Consider the following 23,020-nt stretch of genomic DNA (forward strand, 5'->3'; position numbering starts at 1 on the left):
CAGTGCTGTGTGTGTGTGTCTGTGTGTGCTGCAACTCTGGCTCAGATAAAAGACTATGGCACCCTGAAAGCTCTCAGATACATTAGCTAACCCCTTAACACACATACATATACATTACACGACACGTGCACACACACTCTCTCATACAAAAACAAAAAACTCTTGCATCCTTTCCACTTCAAATTCTCTTTTAGCCTTTCATCAGACCACCTGGTAGCTGAGACCTGTCTGCCTGCCTGCCTGTTCGTCTGCCTGCCTGTCTGTCCTGAATGTAGAAGAGGCCAGGTACATACTGTAACAGAGAACGCAAGAGTACCATCTACCTGTGTGTGTGTGTGTGTGTGTGTGTGTGTGTGTGTGTGTGTGTGTGTGTGTGTGTGTGTGTGTGTGTGTGTGTGTGTGTGTGTGTGTGTGTGTGTGTGTGTGTCCATAAGCATAACAACAGGGAAAGGGAGATACCTAGGTCACATATAACATGTCAAAACAACAGGTACACATCTCTCTCTTTATGCATTCAGGACAACATTCAGTTGAACAACGGGTACACATCTCTCTCTTTATGCATTCAGGATAACATTCAGTTGAACAACAGGTACACATCTCTCTCTTTATGCATTCAGGACAACATTCAGTTGAACAACAGGTACACATCTCTCTCTTTCTGCATTCAGGACAACATTCAGTTGAACAACAGGTACACATCTCTCTCTTTCTGCATTCAGGACAACATTCAGTTGAACAACAGGTACACATCTCTCTCTTTCTGCATTCAGGACAACATTCAGTTGAACAACAGGTACACATCTCTCTCTTTCTGCATTCAGGACAACATTCAGTTGAACAACGGGTACACATCTCTCTCTTTCTGCATTCAGGACAACATTCCGTTGAACAACAGGTACACATCTCTCTCTCTTTATGCATTCAGGACAACATTCAGTTGAACAACAGGTACACATCTCTCTCTTTCTGCATTCAGGACAACATTCAGTTGAACAACGGGTACACATCTCTCTCTTTCTGCATTCAGGACAACATTCAGTTGAACAACAGGTACACATCTCTCTCTTTCTGCATTCAGGACAACATTCAGTTGAACAACGGGTACACATCTCTCTCTTTATGCATTCAGGACAACATTCAGTTGAACAACAGGTACACATCTCTCTCTTTCTGCATTCAGGACAACATTCAGTTGAACAACAGGTACACATCTCTCTCTTTCTGCATTCAGGACAACATTCAGTTGAACAACAGGTACACATCTCTCTCTTTCTGCATTCAGGACAACATTCAGTTGAACAACGGGTACACATCTCTCTCTTTCTGCATTCAGGACAACATTCCGTTGAACAACAGGTACACATCTCTCTCTTTCTGCATTCAGGACAACATTCAGTTGAACAACGGGTACACATCTCTCTCTTTCTGCATTCAGGACAACATTCAGTTGAACAACAGGTACACATCTCTCTCTTTCTGCATTCAGGACAACATTCAGTTGAACAACGGGTACACATCTCTCTCTTTCTGCATTCAGGACAACATTCAGTTGAACAACAGGTACACATCTCTCTCTTTCTGCATTCAGGACAACATTCAGTTGAACAACAGGTACACATCTCTCTCTTTCTGCATTCAGGACAACATTCAGTTGAACGACAGGTACACATCTCTCTCTCTTTCTGCATTCAGGACAACATTCAGTTGAACAACGGGTACACATCTCTCTCTTTCTGCATTCAGGACAACATTCAGTTGAACAACGGGTACACATCTCTCTCTTTCTGCATTCAGGACAACATTCAGTTGAACAACAGGTACACATCTCTCTCTTTATGCATTCAGGACAACATTCAGTTGAACAACAGGTACACATCTCTCTCTTTCTGCATTCAGGACAACATTCAGTTGAACAACGGGTACACATCTCTCTCTTTCTGCACCCAGGACAACATTCAGTTGAACAACAGGTACACATCTCTCTCTTTCTGCATTCAGGACAACATTCAGTTGAACAACGGGTACACATCTCTCTCTTTCTGCATTCAGGACAACATTCAGTTGAACAACAGGTACACATCTCTCTCTTTCTGCATTCAGGACAACATTCAGTTGAACAACAGGTACACATCTCTCTCTTTCTGCATTCAGGACAACATTCAGTTGAACAACAGGTACACATCTCTCTCTTTCTGCATTCAGGACAACATTCAGTTGAACAACAGGTACACATCTCTCTCTCTTTCTGCATTCAGGACAACATTCAGTTGAACAACGGGTACACATCTCTCTCTTTCTGCATTCAGGACAACATTCAGTTGAACAACAGGTACACATCTCTCTCTTTCTGCATTCAGGACAACATTCAGTTGAACAACGGGTACACATCTCTCTCTTTCTGCATTCAGGACAACATTCAGTTGAACAACAGGTACACATCTCTCTCTTTCTGCATTCAGGACAACATTCAGTTGAACAACAGGTACACATCTCTCTCTCTTTCTGCATTCAGGACAACATTCAGTTGAACAACGGGTACACATCTCTCTCTTTCTGCATTCAGGACAACATTCAGTTGAACAACAGGTACACATCTCTCTCTTTCTGCATTCAGGACAACATTCAGTTGAACAACGGGTACACATCTCTCTCTTTCTGCATTCAGGACAACATTCAGTTGAACAACAGGTACACATCTCTCTCTTTCTGCATTCAGGACAACATTCAGTTGAACAACAGGTACACATCTCTCTCTTTCTGCATTCAGGACAACATTCAGTTGAATGACAGGTACACATCTCTCTCTCTTTCTGCATTCAGGACAACATTCAGTTGAACAACGGGTACACATCTCTCTCTTTCTGCATTCAGGACAACATTCAGTTGAACAACGGGTACACATCTCTCTCTCTTTCTGCATTCAGGACAACATTCAGTTGAACAACAGGTACACATCTCTCTCTCTTTATGCATTCAGGACAACATTCAGTTGAACAACAGGTACACATCTATCTCTTTCTGCATTCAGGACAACATTCAGTTGAACAACGGGTACACATCTCTCTCTTTCTGCACCCAGGACAACATTCAGTTGAACAACAGGTACACATCTCTCTCTTTCTGCATTCAGGACAACATTCAGTTGAACAACGGGTACACATCTCTCTCTTTCTGCATTCAGGACAACATTCAGTTGAACAACAGGTACACATCTCTCTCTTTCTGCATTCAGGACAACATTCAGTTGAACAACAGGTACACATCTCTCTCTTTCTGCATTCAGGACAACATTCAGTTGAACAACGGGTACACATCTCTCTCTTTCTGCATTCAGGACAACATTCAGTTGAACAACAGGTACACATCTCTCTCTTTCTGCATTCAGGACAACATTCAGTTGAACAACGGGTACACATCTCTCTCTTTCTGCATTCAGGACAACATTCCGTTGAACAACAGGTACACATCTCTCTCTCTTTATGCATTCAGGACAACATTCAGTTGAACAACAGGTACACATCTCTCTCTTTCTGCATTCAGGACAACATTCAGTTGAACAACGGGTACACATCTCTCTCTTTCTGCATTCAGGACAACATTCAGTTGAACAACAGGTACACATCTCTCTCTTTCTGCATTCAGGACAACATTCAGTTGAACAACGGGTACACATCTCTCTCTTTCTGCATTCAGGACAACATTCAGTTGAACAACAGGTACACATCTCTCTCTTTCTGCATTCAGGACAACATTCAGTTGAACAACAGGTACACATCTCTCTCTTTCTGCATTCAGGACAACATTCAGTTGAATGACAGGTACACATCTCTCTCTTTCTGCATTCAGGACAACATTCAGTTGAACAACGGGTACACATCTCTCTCTTTCTGCATTCAGGACAACATTCAGTTGAACAACGGGTACACATCTCTCTCTCTTTCTGCATTCAGGACAACATTCAGTTGAACAACAGGTACACATCTCTCTCTTTATGCATTCAGGACAACATTCAGTTGAACAACAGGTACACATCTCTCTCTTTCTGCATTCAGGACAACATTCAGTTGAACAACGGGTACACATCTCTCTCTTTCTGCACCCAGGACAACATTCAGTTGAACAACAGGTACACATCTCTCTCTTTCTGCATTCAGGACAACATTCAGTTGAACAACGGGTACACATCTCTCTCTTTCTGCATTCAGGACAACATTCAGTTGAACAACAGGTACACATCTCTCTCTTTCTGCATTCAGGACAACATTCAGTTGAACAACAGGTACACATCTCTCTCTTTCTGCATTCAGGACAACATTCAGTTGAACAACAGGTACACATCTCTCTCTTTCTGCATTCAGGACAACATTCAGTTGAACAACAGGTACACATCTCTCTCTTTCTGCATTCAGGACAACATTCAGTTGAACAACAGGTACACATCTCTCTCTCTTTCTGCATTCAGGACAACATTCAGTTGAACAACGGGTACACATCTCTCTCTTTCTGCATTCAGGACAACATTCAGTTGAACAACAGGTACACATCTCTCTCTCTTTCTGCATTCAGGACAACATTCAGTTGAACAACGGGTACACATCTCTCTCTTTCTGCATTCAGGACAACATTCAGTTGAACAACGGGTACACATCTCTCTCTTTCTGCATTCAGGACAACATTCAGTTGAACAACAGGTACACATCTCTCTCTCTTTATGCATTCAGGACAACATTCAGTTGAACAACAGGTACACATCTCTCTCTTTCTGCATTCAGGACAACATTCAGTTGAACAACGGGTACACATCTCTCTCTTTCTGAATTCAGGACAACATTCAGTTGAACAACAGGTACACATCTCTCTCTTTATGCATTCAGGACAACATTCAGTTGAACAACGGGTACACATCTCTCTCTTTCTGCATTCAGGACAACATTCAGTTGAACAACGGGTACACATCTCTCTCTTTCTGCATTCAGGACAACATTCAGTTGAACAACAGGTACACATCTCTCTCTTTCTGCATTCAGGACAACATTCAGTTGAACAACGGGTACACATCTCTCTCTTTCTGCATTCAGGACAACATTCAGTTGAACAACAGGTACACATCTCTCTCTTTCTGCATTCAGGACAACATTCAGTTGAACAACAGGTACACATCTCTCTCTTTCTGCATTCAGGACAACATTCAGTTGAACGACAGGTACACATCTCTCTCTCTTTCTGCATTCAGGACAACATTCAGTTGAACAACGGGTACACATCTCTCTCTTTCTGCATTCAGGACAACATTCAGTTGAACAACGGGTACACATCTCTCTCTCTTTCTGCATTCAGGACAACATTCAGTTGAACAACAGGTACACATCTCTCTCTCTTTATGCATTCAGGACAACATTCAGTTGAACAACAGGTACACATCTCTCTCTTTCTGCATTCAGGACAACATTCAGTTGAACAACGGGTACACATCTCTCTCTTTCTGCACTCAGGACAACATTCAGTTGAACAACAGGTACACATCTCTCTCTTTCTGCATTCAGGACAACATTCAGTTGAACAACGGGTACACATCTCTCTCTTTCTGCATTCAGGACAACATTCCGTTGAACAACAGGTACACATCTCTCTCTTTCTGCATTCAGGACAACATTCAGTTGAACAACAGGTACACATCTCTCTCTTTCTGCATTCAGGACAACATTCAGTTGAACAACAGGTACACATCTCTCTCTTTCTGCATTCAGGACAACATTCAGTTGAACAACAGGTACACATCTCTCTCTCTTTCTGCATTCAGGACAACATTCAGTTGAACAACGGGTACACATCTCTCTCTTTCTGCATTCAGGACAACATTCAGTTGAACAACAGGTACACATCTCTCTCTTTCTGCATTCAGGACAACATTCAGTTGAACAACGGGTACACATCTCTCTCTTTCTGCATTCAGGACAACATTCCGTTGAACAACAGGTACACATCTCTCTCTCTTTATGCATTCAGGACAACATTCAGTTGAACAACAGGTACACATCTCTCTCTTTCTGCATTCAGGACAACATTCAGTTGAACAACGGGTACACATCTCTCTCTTTCTGCATTCAGGACAACATTCAGTTGAACAACAGGTACACATCTCTCTCTTTCTGCATTCAGGACAACATTCAGTTGAACAACGGGTACACATCTCTCTCTTTCTGCATTCAGGACAACATTCAGTTGAACAACAGGTACACATCTCTCTCTTTCTGCATTCAGGACAACATTCAGTTGAACAACAGGTACACATCTCTCTCTTTCTGCATTCAGGACAACATTCAGTTGAACAACAGGTACACATCTCTCTCTCTTTCTGCATTCAGGACAACATTCAGTTGAACAACGGGTACACATCTCTCTCTTTCTGCATTCAGGACAACATTCAGTTGAACAACGGGTACACATCTCTCTCTTTCTGCATTCAGGACAACATTCAGTTGAACAACAGGTACACATCTCTCTCTCTTTATGCATTCAGGACAACATTCAGTTGAACAACAGGTACACATCTCTCTCTTTCTGCATTCAGGACAACATTCAGTTGAACAACGGGTACACATCTCTCTCTTTCTGCATTCAGGACAACATTCAGTTGAACAACAGGTACACATCTCTCTCTTTCTGCATTCAGGACAACATTCAGTTGAACAACGGGTACACATCTCTCTCTTCTGCATTCAGGACAACATTCAGTTGAACAACGGGTACACATCTCTCTCTTTCTGCATTCAGGACAACATTCAGTTGAACAACAGGTACACATCTCTCTCTTTCTGCATTCAGGACAACATTCAGTTGAACAACAGGTACACATCTCTCTCTTTCTGCATTCAGGACAACATTCAGTTGAACAACAGGTACACATCTCTCTCTCTTTCTGCATTCAGGACAACATTCAGTTGAACAACGGGTACACATCTCTCTCTTTCTGCATTCAGGACAACATTCAGTTGAACAACGGGTACACATCTCTCTCTCTTTCTGCATTCAGGACAACATTCAGTTGAACAACAGGTACACATCTCTCTCTCTTTCTGCATTCAGGACAACATTCAGTTGAACAACGGGTACACATCTCTCTCTTTCTGCATTCAGGACAACATTCAGTTGAACAACGGGTACACATCTCTCTCTTTCTGCATTCAGGACAACATTCAGTTGAACAACAGGTACACATCTCTCTCTCTTTATGCATTCAGGACAACATTCAGTTGAACAACAGGTACACATCTCTCTCTTTCTGCATTCAGGACAACATTCAGTTGAACAACGGGTACACATCTCTCTCTTTCTGAATTCAGGACAACATTCAGTTGAACAACAGGTACACATCTCTCTCTCTTTATGCATTCAGGACAACATTCAGTTGAACAACGGGTACACATCTCTCTCTTTCTGCATTCAGGACAACATTCAGTTGAACAACGGGTACACATCTCTCTCTTTCTGCATTCAGGACAACATTCAGTTGAACAACAGGTACACATCTCTCTCTTTCTGCATTCAGGACAACATTCAGTTGAACAACGGGTACACATCTCTCTCTTTCTGCATTCAGGACAACATTCAGTTGAACAACAGGTACACATCTCTCTCTTTCTGCATTCAGGACAACATTCAGTTGAACAACAGGTACACATCTCTCTCTTTCTGCATTCAGGACAACATTCAGTTGAACGACAGGTACACATCTCTCTCTCTTTCTGCATTCAGGACAACATTCAGTTGAACAACGGGTACACATCTCTCTCTTTCTGCATTCAGGACAACATTCAGTTGAACAACGGGTACACATCTCTCTCTATTTCTGCATTCAGGACAACATTCAGTTGAACAACAGGTACACATCTCTCTCTCTTTATGCATTCAGGACAACATTCAGTTGAACAACAGGTACACATCTCTCTCTTTCTGCATTCAGGACAACATTCAGTTGAACAACGGGTACACATCTCTCTCTTTCTGCACTCAGGACAACATTCAGTTGAACAACGGGTACACATCTCTCTCTTTCTGCATTCAGGACAACATTCAGTTGAACAACAGGTACACATCTCTCTCTCTTTATGCATTCAGGACAACATTCAGTTGAACAACAGGTACACATCTCTCTCTTTCTGCATTCAGGACAACATTCAGTTGAACAACGGGTACACATCTCTTTCTGAATTCAGGACAACATTCAGTTGAACAACAGGTACACATCTCTCTCTCTTTATGCATTCAGGACAACATTCAGTTGAACAACGGGTACACATCTCTCTTTCTGCATTCAGGACAACATTCAGTTGAACAACGGGTACACATCTCTCTTTCTGCATTCAGGACAACATTCAGTTGAACAACAGGTACACATCTCTCTCTTTCTGCATTCAGGACAACATTCAGTTGAACAACGGGTACACATCTCTCTCTTTCTGCATTCAGGACAACATTCAGTTGAACAACAGGTACACATCTCTCTCTTTCTGCATTCAGGACAACATTCAGTTGAACAACAGGTACACATCTCTCTCTTTCTGCATTCAGGACAACATTCAGTTGAACGACAGGTACACATCTCTCTCTTTCTGCATTCAGGACAACATTCAGTTGAACAACGGGTACACATCTCTCTTTCTGCATTCAGGACAACATTCAGTTGAACAACGGGTACACATCTCTCTCTATTTCTGCATTCAGGACAACATTCAGTTGAACAACAGGTACACATCTCTCTCTTTATGCATTCAGGACAACATTCAGTTGAACCACAGGTACACATCTCTCTCTTTCTGCATTCAGGACAACATTCAGTTGAACAACGGGTACACATCTCTCTCTTTCTGCACTCAGGACAACATTCAGTTGAACAACAGGTACACATCTCTCTCTTTCTGCATTCAGGACAACATTCAGTTGAACAACGGGTACACATCTCTCTCTTTCTGCATTCAGGACAACATTCAGTTGAACAACAGGTACACATCTCTCTCTTTCTGCATTCAGGACAACATTCAGTTGAACAACAGGTACACATCTCTCTCTTTCTGCATTCAGGACAACATTCAGTTGAACAACAGGTACACATCTCTCTCTTTCTGCATTCAGGACAACATTCAGTTGAACAACAGGTACACATCTCTCTCTCTTTCTGCATTCAGGACAACATTCAGTTGAACAACGGGTACACACTCTCTCTTTCTGCATTCAGGACAACATTCAGTTGAACAACAGGTACACATCTCTCTCTTTCTGCATTCAGGACAACATTCAGTTGAACAACGGGTACACATCTCTCTCTTTCTGCATTCAGGACAACATTCAGTTGAACAACGGGTACACATCTCTCTCTTTCTGCATTCAGGACAACATTCAGTTGAACAACAGGTACACATCTCTCTCTCTTTATGCATTCAGGACAACATTCAGTTGAACAACAGGTACACATCTCTCTTTCTGCATTCAGGACAACATTCAGTTGAACAACGGGTACACATCTCTCTCTTTCTGCATTCAGGACAACATTCAGTTGAACAACAGGTACACATCTCTCTCTTTCTGCATTCAGGACAACATTCAGTTGAACAACGGGTACACATCTCTCTCTTTCTGCATTCAGGACAACATTCAGTTGAACAACAGGTACACATCTCTCTCTTTCTGCATTCAGGACAACATTCAGTTGAACAACAGGTACACATCTCTCTCTTTCTGCATTCAGGACAACATTCAGTTGAACAACAGGTACACATCTCTCTCTTTCTGCATTCAGGACAACATTCAGTTGAACAACAGGTACACATCTCTCTCTCTTTCTGCATTCAGGACAACATTCAGTTGAACAACGGGTACACATCTCTCTCTTTCTGCATTCAGGACAACATTCAGTTGAACAACGGGTACACATCTCTCTCTTTCTGCATTCAGGACAACATTCAGTTGAACAACAGAAAACAAATGCAGTGAGACTCAGTGAGTAACTTACATACAGTACATACTGCTCATTATGGGTTTACCTGCTCTAATTACAGTATCAGCTACCAACCAACCATACCTTCCATTTCCATAGAAATATATGACCAATATCTTAGACTTCTGTAAAGCAGAGAATACGCTTCTGTAACAATGTTAACGACTGGTTCGTAAAATTTCAGTTTTTCTCACCACATGTTGAAATGAAGCACTGAATATCTCTATTTTATTCTAATACGATTAAAAGTCTCTCATTATCAGTTCATGTTCTTCATCATGATGAACAGACTTTGAGGGACTTACTGACTGTGAGCCATAATGGAAGTAACATTATCCAATGTCTTCTTACCATGCAGTGTGATCTAACACGGGGAATTACGGCCTTGACACACTTAGATAACACTCTCCATGGTCTGCATGAAACAAGACACTTATCAACATGTAGTAAGTCCTAATGAGACCACAGTATGAATTAAGCATTAGGGACCAAGAACGTTTATAAATTGTCCCAGTAATTCACAGAAGTGAAGTAACAGAGGAACCAGGAATTGGGAATACAATGAGGGTTAAATTCCCTAAACACAGCAGAGTCATTTTCCACAGTCTTGTCCCATAAAGTACAACCAGTTATACTCATACACTCAGAATCATCTGACTGCTGCTACTGCTGGTTGAGGGCATTTTAACACGCACACACAAACACATGCACACGTTTGTTTTACTATACTTGTGGCGATTTAAATGTATTCCCATTCAAAATCCTATTTACCCTAACCCTTAACCTTAATCCCAAACCCTAACCCTTAACCATAACCTAACCCTTAACCATAACCCCAAACCCTAACCCTTAACCATAACCTTAACCCCAAACCCTTAACCATAACCTTAACCCCAAACCCTAACCCTTAACCCCAAACCCTAACCCTTAACCATAACCTAACCCTTAACCATAACCTGACCCTTAACCATAACCTAACCCTTAACCATAACCCCAAACCCCAAACCCTAACCCTTAACCATAACCTTAACCCCTAACCCTAACCTTAACCCTTAACCATAACCTTAACCCCAAACCCTTAACCCCAAACCCTTAACCTTAACCCCAAACCCTAACCCTTAACCATAACCTAACCCTTAACCATAACCTAACCCTTAACCATAACCTAACCCTTAACCATAACCTAACCCTTAACCATAACCTTTAACCCCAAACCCTAACCCTTAACCATAACTCCAAACCCTAACCCTTAACCATAACCTTAACCCCAAACCCTTAACCATAACCTTAACCCCAAACCCTAACCCTTAACCATAACCTTAACCCCAAACCCTTAACCATAACCTAACCCTTAACCATAACCTAACCCTTAACCATAACCTAACCCTTAACCATAACCTAACCCTTAACCATAACCTTAACCTTAACCCCAAACCCTAACCCTTAACCATAAGCTTAACCCCAAACCCTAACCCTTAACCATAACCTTAACCCCAAACCCTTAACCATAACCTTTAACCCCAAACCCTAACCCTTAACCATAACCTTAACCCCAAACCCTTAACCCCAAACCCTAACCCTTAACCATAACCTAACCCTTAACCCCAAACCCTAACCCTTAACCCCAAACCCTTAACCTTAACCCCAAACCCTAACCCTTAACCATAACCTAACCCTTAACCATAACCTTAACCCCAAACCCTAACCCTTAACCATAACCCCAAACCCTAACCCTTAACCATAACCCCAAACCCTAACCATAACCTAACCCTTAACCATAACCTAACCCTTAACCATAACCTAACCCTTAACCATAACCTAACCCTTAACCATAACCTAACCCTTAACCATAACCTAACCATAACCATAACCCCAAACCCTAAACCATAACCTTAACCCCAAACCCTTAACCCCAAACCCTTAACCATAACCTTAACCCCAAACCCTAAACCATAACCCCAAACCCTTAACCCCAAACCCTAACCCTTAACCATAACCTAACCCTTAACCATAACCTAACCCTTAACCATAACCGTAAGCCCAAACCCTAACCCTTAACCATAACCCCAAACCCTAACCCTAACCCTTAACCATAACCCCAAACCCTAACCCTTAACCATAACCCCAAACCCTAACCCTTAACCATAACCTTAACCCCAAACCCTAACCCTTAACCATAACCTAACCCTTAACCATAACCTAACCCTTAACCATAACCCCAAACCCTTAACCATAACCTTTAACCCCAAACCCTAACCCTTAACCATAACCATAACCATAACCTAACCCTTAACCATAACCTAACCCTTAACCCCAAACCCTAAAACATAACCATAACCCCAAACCCTAACCCTTAACCTTAACCCCAAACCCTAACCCTTAACCTTAACCTTAACCCCAAACCCTAACCCAAACCCTAACCCTTAACCATAACCTAACCCTTAACCATAACCTAACCCTTAACCATAACCTTAACCCCAAACCCTAACCCTTAATTAACCATAACCTTAACCCCAACCCTTAACCATAACCCCAAACCCTTAACCATAACCTTTAACCCCAAACCCTGACCCTTAACCCTAACCCTTAACCCCAAACCCTAACCCTTAAACATAACCATAACCCCAAACCCTAACCCTTAACCATAACCATAACCATAACCTAACCCTTAACCATAACCTAACCCTTAACCCCAAACCCTAACCCTTAAACATAACCATAACCCCAAACCCTAACCCTTAACCTTAACCCCAAACCCTAAACCCTAACCCCAAACCCTAACCCTTAATTAACCATAACCTTAACCCCAAACCCTAAACCATAACCTTAACCCCAAACCCTTAACCCCAAACCCTAACCCTTAACCATAACCTTAACCCCAAACCCTAAACCATAACCCCAAACCCTTAACCTTAACCCCAAACCCTAACCCTTAACCATAACCTAACCCTTAACCATAACCTAACCCTTAACCATAACCGTAAGCCCAAACCCTAACCCTTAACCATAACCCCAAACCCTAACCCTTAACCATAACCCCAAACCCTAACCCTAACCCTTAACCATAACCCCAAACCCTAACCCTTAACCATAACCCCAAACCCTAACCCTTAACCATAACCTTAACCCCAAACCCTAACCCTTAACCATAACCCCAAACCCTAACCCTAACCCTTAACCATAACCCCAAACCCTTAACCATAACCTTTAACCCCAAACCCTAACCCTTAACCATAACCATAACCATAACCTAACCCTTAACCATAACCTAACCCTTAACCCCAAACCCTAACCCTTAAACATAACCATAACCCCAAACCCTAACCCTTAACCTTAACCCCAAACCCTAACCCTTAACCTTAACCTTAACCCCAAACCCTAACCCAAACCCTAACCCTTAACCATAACCTAACCCTTAACCATAACCTAACCCTTAACCATAACCTTAACCCCAAACCCTAACCCTTAATTAACCATAACCTTAACCCCAACCCTTAACCATAACCCCAAACCCTTAACCATAACCTTTAACCCCAAACCCTAACCCTTAAACATAACCATAACCCCAAACCCTAACCCTTAACCTTAACCCCAAACCCTAACCCTTAACCATAACCTTAACCCCAAACCCTAACCCATAACCTAACCCTTAACCATAACCTTAACCCCAAACCCTTAATTAACCATAACCTTAACCCCAAACCCTAACCCTTAACCATAACCATAACCCCAAACCTTAACCATAACCTTTAACCCCAAACCCTTAACCATAACCTTAACCCCAAACCCTAACCCTTAACCCCAAACCCTAAACCATAACCATAACCTAACCCTTAACCCCAACCCTTAACCATAACCATAACCCCAAACCCCAACCCTTAACCATAACCATAACCCCAAACCCTAACTCTTAACCTTAACCCCAAACCCTAACTCTTAACCCTTAACCCCAAACCCCTAACCCTTAACCTCAAACCTAACCCTAAACCCTAACCCTTAACCTTAACCCCAAACCATAACCCTTAACCCCAAACCTAACCCTTAACCCCAAACCTAACCCTTAACCATAACCATAACCCTAACCCCTAACCCTTAACCCAAAACCTAACCCTAACTCCTAACCCTAACCCCAAACCTAACTCCTAACTCCTAACCCTAATCCTAACCTTAACCCCAAACCCTAAACCTAACTCCTAACCTTAACATTAACCGCAAACCTTAACTCCTAACCATAACCCTCATTCTAACCCTAACCTTAATTTATACCCTAACCTTAAACCTAACCCCTAAGCCTAAAATAGCCTTTTTCTTTGTGGGGAGCGGCAAAATGTCCCCACTTGTCCAAATGTTACTTGTTTTAATATCTTTGTGAGGACTTCTGGTTCCCACAAGGATAGTAAAACCAAATCACACACACACACAAACAAAATATATGCACGGACACACACCCTTATCACCATAGCAGTCCTATTGATGAATATTAGTGTGTGTTTATCTTTCACCCAAAGCGTAATACCAACAAGCACACTTCTTTCCACCTCTCAACCTCTCCCCAGATGGTTAGAAGGAGCCAACGCACTGAGATCCAGTGCACAAAAAACAACTAACTCTCTGCTCTATGACATATATGACCCCAATAAATAAAAATATGATTTGCTTTTCTGTATAGGTCTTTGAACTTAATTTATTTGAACCCCCCTTAAAGGACATCTATTTCATAATAGGCCTAATTTAATGGCCTTCATATAGTTGGTAGACTTTGTCCAGAAGGGCCCCCCATAACATTAGCTTTTCAGAAGTTCTAGTTTTTGTTCACGGGACCCTGTGACTGGGGTGACCAGGGTCTGGGTGTGTGTGTGTGTGTGTGTGTGTGTGTGTGTGTGTGTGTGTGTGTGTGTGTGTGTGTGTGTGTGTGTGTGTGTGTGTGTGTGTGTGTGTGTGTGTGTGTGTGTGTGTGTGTGTGTGTGTGTGTGTGTGTGTGTGAACATGCGTGCACATGTGTACATATATGTGTGCGTGTGTGCAGAAGAATCTCTTTGTCTTCTTCTACATTGAGTCATGACACGAGTCTAGGTATAAATGGGTTAAATGCACCGATCAATGCCATGTCATTGGTGCTCTCTGCTTTCTCCCTTGAGAAAAAACACCCAGCTTCCAGTACAGCTAATGACTAGTAATGGTATTCCATCTAACAGCTTTGTGGAAACTAAGCGAGGATGGAACTGTCTCTCTCCAAGTGCAGATGCACATGACACGTCTCTGAGTCTGACCTGTGGACAATGACAACTATGTCCATACTAGAATGATTACAATGTTGATTTGGCCTCTCTATAACAGTTTCTTATTTGGTGGAACATGTTCTGATTGCAAAGCCTCTTGAATTAATAATACTACATAATTATTTATTCAACTTATATAGCGCTATTCATTACATAAAGAATCTTTAAAGCAACAACAAAAAAGACAAGTCATTTATGAAAAAAAACATAATTCATGAAAAAGGTAACGAGAGGGTTGGGAAAGTGATGGGGATCTAGCTGAGTTCCTTTGTGTTAGTGATATGTTGTACTTGTGACAGAGGTCATGACCCAAAAGACCAAGAGTCATTACTTATGCAGATATTAAGAAAAGTAAACAAAAATGTGTTACACACCGTGTACACACAAGCTACAGCACCTGTTAAAAAAAATCAACTAATCAGCGTTTCCCGTTGTGACCTCGATTATTTGAATTAGGTTTGTTAGTGCTGGCCTGTAACAAACAAGACTCTGCCAGATGGCCTGACGACACAGGCTGTGTGAGAAGCCCTGGAGGAGAGAATATACAGAGTACAGGGCAACATGATCAGCCCTCTCACACGTGACTGTTCACACTATTCACATCACAACCCTGCTCTGCCCTGTCCGCCTGGGTAAACAACCACTGTAGCAACACAACAAGACACAGAACCACAGCCGGGTTTTGGTGACCAATAGCATCAATGATACCTTCTCGTCCCAAGAAGACAGAGAGAAAAAGATCAAGAAAGAGAGAGCGAGCGAGAGAGAGACAGAGAGACAGAGAGGAAGAGAGAGAGTGAGTGAGTGAGTGAGTGAGTGAGTGAGTGAGTGAGTGAGTGAGTGAGTGAGTGAGTGAGTGAGTGAGTGAGTGAGTGAGTGAGTGAGTGAGTGAGTGAGAGAGAGAGAGAGAGAGGAAGATAGACCACATTTTTACATCTCTATCACTCTCCCTCATCTCTCCTCAACTCATGATACAGTTATATAAAGGCCATTAAGTTATTAGGCCATAGTGGGATGTTACTGTGTGAGGTTTGTGACCACTCTGTCATATGGCCTACATAGCACTGTCTCAAACTGATGACATTAGAGATGAGCAATATCAGTCTGTTAGTCAGTCAGTCAATGAATCGGTCATTCTGATTCACCCTAATCCCAACCCTTCAAAAAATAAGTTGTAACTGGAAGGTTGCAAGTTCAAATCCCCAAGCTGACAAGGTACAAATCTGTCGTTCTGCCTCTTAACAGGCAGTTAACCCACTGTTCCTAGGCAGTCATTGAAAATAAGAATTTGTTCTTAACTGACTTGCCTAGTTAAATAAAAAGGTAAAAATATATATTTTTATCAATTAGTCAATCACTGTTTATTTGTATAGCGCTGTATGTACACGTATACATTTGTACATTTGTCACATAGTACTTATCAGCAACCCAAAGTGCTTTATGATACATGACTGAGACCCAGATGGTTCAAGTGTCACTAAACTATTTTGAACAATGAGTTAAATTATAAAGTTAATTATCTTGGACTACACTTTCACCACGGTGCTACTCTCACTCACTCACTCACTCACTCACTCACTCACTCACTCACTCACTCACTCACCCTAACCCCAACCCTTGAAAAAAAAAGTTGTGTTCATGACACTAGAACTTCCATCCCTATCTTCTATGAATGTATGATTAATCCTTCCAGCTACCTAGGATATGTCTGGGCTATGCCCCAAACCAACGCACGCTATGCCCCAAACCAACGCACGCTATGCCCCAAACCAACGCACGCTATGCCCCAAACCAACGCACGCTATGCCCCAAACCAACGCACGCTATGCCCCAAACCAACACACGCTATGCCCCAAACCAACTCACGCTATGCCCCAAACCAACGCACGCTATGCCCCAAACCAACGCACGCTATGCCCCAAACCAACGCACGCTATGCCCCAAACCAACGCACGCTATGCCCCAAACCAACGCACGCTATGCCCCAAACCAACGCACGCTATGCCCCAAACCAACGCACGCTATGCCCCAAACCAACGCACGCTATGCCCCAAACCAACGCACGCTATGCCCCAAACCAACGCACGCTATGCCCCAAACCAACACACGCTATGCCCCAAACCAACTCACGCTATGCCCCAAACCAACGCACGCTATGCCCCAAACCAACGCACGCTATGCCCCAAACCAACGCACGCTATGCCCCAAACCAACGCACGCTATGCCCCAAACCAACGCACGCTATGCCCCAAACCAACGCACGCTATGCCCCAAACCAACGCACGCTATGCCCCAAACCAACGCACGCTATGCCCCAAACCAACGCACGCTATGCCCCAAACCAACGCACGCTATTTATATTTTTCTACCTCAACACGCTGATGGATCACAAACAATCATAATAAATTCCATGAACACAAAACAATCACATTATTCATGCAAGACAGAGACTAGCTATCCCCCATGCAAGACAGAGACTAGCTATCCCCCATGCAAGACAGAGACTAGCTATCCCCCATGCAAGACAGAGACTAGCTATCCCCCATGCAAGACAGAGCCTAGCTATCCCCCATGCAAGACAGAGCCTAGCTATCCCCCATGCAAGACAGAGACTAGCTATCCCCCATGCAAGTCAGAGACTAGCTATCCCCCATGCAAGACAGAGCCTAGCTATCCCCCATGCAAGACAGAGCCTAGCTATCCCCCATGCAAGACAGAGACTAGCTATCCCCCATGCAAGTCAGAGACTAGCTATCCCCCATGCAAGACAGAGCCTAGCTATCCCCCATGCAAGACAGAGACTAGCTATCCCCCATGCAAGACAGAGACTAGCTATCCCCCATGCAAGACAGAGACTAGCTATCCCCCATGCAAATCAGAGACTAGCTATCCCCCATGCAAATCAGAGACTAGCTATCCCCCATGCAAGACAGAGCCTAGCTATCCCCCATGCAAGACAGAGCCTAGCTATCCCCCATGCAAGACAGAGACTAGCTATCCCCCATGCAAGTCAGAGACTAGCTATCCCCCATGCAAGACAGAGACGAGCTATCCCCCATGCAAGTCAGAGACTAGCTATCCCCCATGCAAGACAGAGACTAGCTATCCCCCATGCAAGTCAGAGACTAGCTATCCCCCATGCAAGTCAGAGACTAGCTATCCCCCATGCAAGACAGAGACTAGCTATCCCCCATGCAAGACAGAGACTAGCTATCCCCCATGCAAGACAGAATGAGATTCGTGTATAATTGGTTTTTAAAGCAGATACTTGATAAGACACTAGAATGTAATGGCCTTCTGAATATCTTGATTCATTCCTTGTGATTGTGAAAAAGCAAACCCCTATCTACCTTGCCACTGGTGTGAATGGTCTGTGTCTCGGCCTCGATGCAGATGTGTCCCCCGCTGTTCTCTCTCCTCTCTCCGTGAGATTTGTTCCGGGACTGCTTGGTCTGGTAAGTGATTACCGAGGGGATGGTGTCGGCAGCGTCCGTCTTGATGAACAGCCCATGGAGGGTGGCCGCGGTGCCCTGGGATATAGTGGTGGTCTGGTGCGGAGAGTTGGACTCGTCCGAGTCTCGGCAGTAGATCACGCCGCTCTGGGAGACGTGGATGCTGGGAGCGCAGCCCATGCCTCACCGCTGGTCCGGAGCCAGAACTCAGTAAACAGCGCTCTCTCTGAGTTATCACTGTCCCGGATGCCTGCCGCTGCGCTGTGGCCGCTGTTCTCTCCGATCATCGGCTGCTCCTGGTTGTCTCTCACCTCCCCCGCCGGCTGGTTGAGTACATAAAGAGAGAACGAAAGGTGTTTCATCTCTTTAATATCGCCGCTGAGTTTCTCCGCTCCGTTAATTCATGCATGCGCTCCTCCATCCGTTATTTGGAGTTGAATGTAATTTCCGCTGTGATATTCCCTAGTGCTGCAGCTTTCAAATCCAGTCCTTTTAGTGAAAAATGATCATCATTGACGTTATTATGTAGTACAGCATACAGGCCTAGACGTTATGTAATTTCATGGCTCGCAATGTCGATTAATGATATAATCTTCTCTAGTTTATATAGCTCAGGCTGTGCGAACGTAACCATTTGCAACCATCAGGCTATCCTTATGTTGGTGTCGTAACAAAGACACTATTCTTCTCCTTATCATTTTCATCATCATATTGATTGGATTTAAAAAAACGCCGCGTTCACACTGGATCACACTGGCTCATTTCCTCTTCATCTGGCCATCGCATTTTATTGTCTGAGGTCTCTCTCTCTCATCTACACATCATCGTAGGCTGCTGTCATCCAATCCAGGGCTCGTCGCAGTTGGTCACCACTGGTCAGCAGGTTCCTCCTCGCATTTCCTGGCGGTGTGAATGGATCCAAATCATTTCCAAATTTGAAGAGTGAGCCTATATGTCAACTAGAGACATTATCTATTATCTGACTCTCTAGGAGGCTATTCATCAATTTGGTATTTCACGTGCCACTGCAATTATACAAACACAGAAAAGAAACGATAGACAAATCATTTGTTTAAAAAACGGTGTGTGCGTGTGTATGCGAGAGAGAGACAGAAACATATAGAGATATGGTTTTAAGAGATTGTGCTTGTGTGTGTGCGCATAGTCCGCACACACTTCAGACATCACACACATCTCAGAGGTGGCATCCGAATGGTAACCTGGTAAAACTCTGGAAACTAGTTGTAACAGGGATCTTAAGGGTTGCCCTATTGCCTGGGGCAATTGCACTGAGCAGTCCGGTGAGTTGAGCCTGCTCTAAAGTTGCCCCAGGTGAGTTTGACTGAAAACAACAAAACTGGACACTGTTAAAATAGTATAGCCATGCTAAGTAGTACACATACACTGAGATCTGGTGTTTGAATATAAACCCAATGTAAGTGTTAAAATACACAGACTGTAATACTCTGAAATACTAATTATTTTATACTTTAGTTTATTTAGTATATATTTTCTAAACTTTATTTCTTGAACTGCATTGTTGGTTAACGGCTTGTAAGTTAGCATTTCACGGTAAGGTCTACCTACACCTGTTGTATTCGGCGCATGTGACATACAATTTGATTTGAATTAAAAGTACTTTTTCAATTTGAATATTGGTGGGGGGGGGCTCTCTGTGGTCAGGGCATGACAGTACCCCCCGCCCCCTGGACACTTATCCGGCCATGGAGCTGGTTTGGACACCACGCCCGGACTGGGCACCGGCGCAGAGGAAGGCTTCGGCCATGGAGCTGGGTTGGCCGCTGCGCCCGGACTGGGCACTGGCGCCGAGGAGGGCTCCGGCCCTGGAGCGGGACTGGACGCAGAGCCTGAACTGGCCACCGGCAGGAGGGAGGCTCCGGCCTTGGAGCGGGACTGGACGCAGGGCCTGAACTGGCCACCGGCAGGAGGGAGGCTCCGGCCTTGGAGCGGGACTGGACGCAGAGCCTGAACTGGCCACCGGCAGGAGGGAGGCTCCGGCCTTGGAGCGGGACTGGACGCAGGGCCTGAACTGGCCACCGGCAGGAGGGAGGCTCCGGCCTTGGAGCGGGACTGGACGCAGAGCCTGAACTGGCCACCGGCAGGAGGGAGGCTCCGGCCTTGGAGCGGGGCTGGATGCCCTGCCGGAAGCGCCGGACTGTGAACCGTCGCCGGAAGCGCCGGACAGTGAACCGTCGCCGGAAGCGCCGGACAGTGAACCGTCGCCGGAAGCGCCGGACAGTGAACCGTCGCCGGAAGCGCCGGACAGTGAACCGTCGCCGGAAGCGCCGGACAGTGAACCGTCGCCGGAAGCGCCGGACTGTGAATGCACACTGGATGCCTAGTGCTTGGAGCCGGTACAGGTGGCACCGGACTGGTGACACGCACTTCAGGGCGAGTGCTGGGAGGAGGCACATGACGTACCGGACTGCTAACCGGATCCTCTGGTCGAATGTTGAGCAGAACACACTTGCACAACATCTCTCATCTCTCAACTTCTCCATTGCCTCCCTGGCGGTCTCTGGCTCTTGCCTCGGCTCGACCGGCCACCCCTTGTGACCTCCCCCAAAACAAATCTTGGGGTTGTCCTTGAGCTTTCTGTGGCCGCGAACCCTGACGTCATCACTGTCCTCCATTATTACCTTCCGTCTGCCGCCAAGGAAGGGTTTTTCATCCACCCATCACTTCTTCCCATGTCCAAAACTCCTTTCCCTTTTGGGCACGCTGCTTGGTCCTGGTTTGGTGGGATATTCTGTCACGAGCTTCAAACTAAGCAGACCAAGGCGCAGCGTGCATTGAGTTCCACATCTTTTTAATACAAAGTGAAACTAGAAACAAACCTTACAAAGACCGTGCAGTCATAGTGCCCAAACACACTAACACAAACAATATCCCACAAAGCAGGTGGGAGATAGGGCTTCCTAAATATGATCCCCAATTAGAGGCAACAATTACCAGCTGTCTCTAATTGGGAACCATACAAAACCACCAACATAGAAATACACATTCTAGAACACCCCCCTAGTCACACCCTGACTGAAACCACTATAGAGAATCCAAGGGCTCTCTATGGTCAGGGCGTGACACATTGATTTAATTTCATGTTTTGGCAGACTGTCTCTCATACAATCCAATGATTTTGAAATGCCAATGGTTATAGCATAAATGGCTCATAATGTCTGGAATCAAACACGTGGTTTCCATGTGGTTGATACCTTTCCATCGAATCCATTCCAGCCATTATTATGAGCCGTCCTCCCCTCAGCAGCCTCCAGTGATGTAGTTGTCTGTCATATTGAGGTATCTAGCTATAAATGAATCGTGATCAATCAAATGGATAAGTGTAAGAAATAATAGGATTTCCAAATGCCCTTAACTAGGTGTTTTCGCTAGACAGACAGAGACAGGGGGGGAGAGGAAGAAATGGTGAAAGATGGAGAGAGAAACAGAGAAAGTTATTTTGCAATGTTTGCTTTACTTGACTACAGCAGAGTTCAATATTATAGATTGTGTGTCAGTATTCTTACAAATATGAAAATCTGTATACTGTATGACACAGATACGGGTAAGAATAAAGTCTCTCGAACACTTTAAATGTTTGGGGTGGACCTCATCGGACCACTTTGAATGTTTGGGGTGGACCTCATCGGACCACTTTGAATGTTTGGGGTGGACCTCATCGGACCACTTTGAATGTTTGGGGTGGACCTCATGGACCACTTTAAATGTTTGGGGTGGACATCATCGGATCACTTTGAATGTTTGGGGTGGACCTCATCGGACCACTTTGAATGTTAGGGGTGGACCTCATCGGACCCTTCACGAAATCCAGGAAAAGCAACAGCTGGTTTCTGATGGCGACTGATCACATTACCAAATGGGTGGAGGCAATACCCATGAAGGTCAGTAAATGAAGAATACAGGCTTAACTCTACATTCCCTTCTGTAACCCATTAAAAAGGGTGCTTTCTAAAAAAATATTTTTGTTTTTTATGATACCCATCAAGGACGAGACTGGCGAGGCCACCTCCAAGGCGATGATGGACATCTTCAACCCACAGTTCATCCAAGATTGACTTAGTGGTGTTTGTCTATTAATATTAATATATAACGTACTTTCAGATCACGGAAACCCCACCTGATGTGGTGGAAGTTGAGACATGGACTGAGAAGGATGTGGAGTTATGTTACACTAGACAGGATGTGAACACCAAAGTGTTTAGGAGCATTTGAGAGAGGAAACAGCACCAAAAGAGGAGGGATCAAACTACATG

The 23,020-nt window shown here is 44.1% G+C and overlaps 1 protein-coding gene across 1 annotated transcript in view; it reads right to left on the bottom strand.

Annotated features, from left to right (window-relative positions):
* LOC118387982 (high affinity cAMP-specific and IBMX-insensitive 3',5'-cyclic phosphodiesterase 8B-like) overlaps positions 1 to 19,500 on the bottom strand; it is a 129,011-nt gene extending 109,511 nt beyond the window's left edge. The window contains exon 1 of the mRNA XM_052525578.1: positions 18,627 to 19,500. Coding sequence (XP_052381538.1) covers positions 18,627 to 18,908 — 282 coding nt within the window. The 5' untranslated portion in view covers positions 18,909 to 19,500. The remainder of the gene's footprint in view (positions 1 to 18,626) is intronic.
* Between the last annotated feature and the right edge of the window lie 3,520 nt (positions 19,501 to 23,020).

Source organism: Oncorhynchus keta, chromosome 9 (genome assembly GCF_023373465.1).
Source record: "Oncorhynchus keta strain PuntledgeMale-10-30-2019 chromosome 9, Oket_V2, whole genome shotgun sequence".
Taxonomy (NCBI): Eukaryota; Metazoa; Chordata; class Actinopteri; order Salmoniformes; family Salmonidae; genus Oncorhynchus; species Oncorhynchus keta.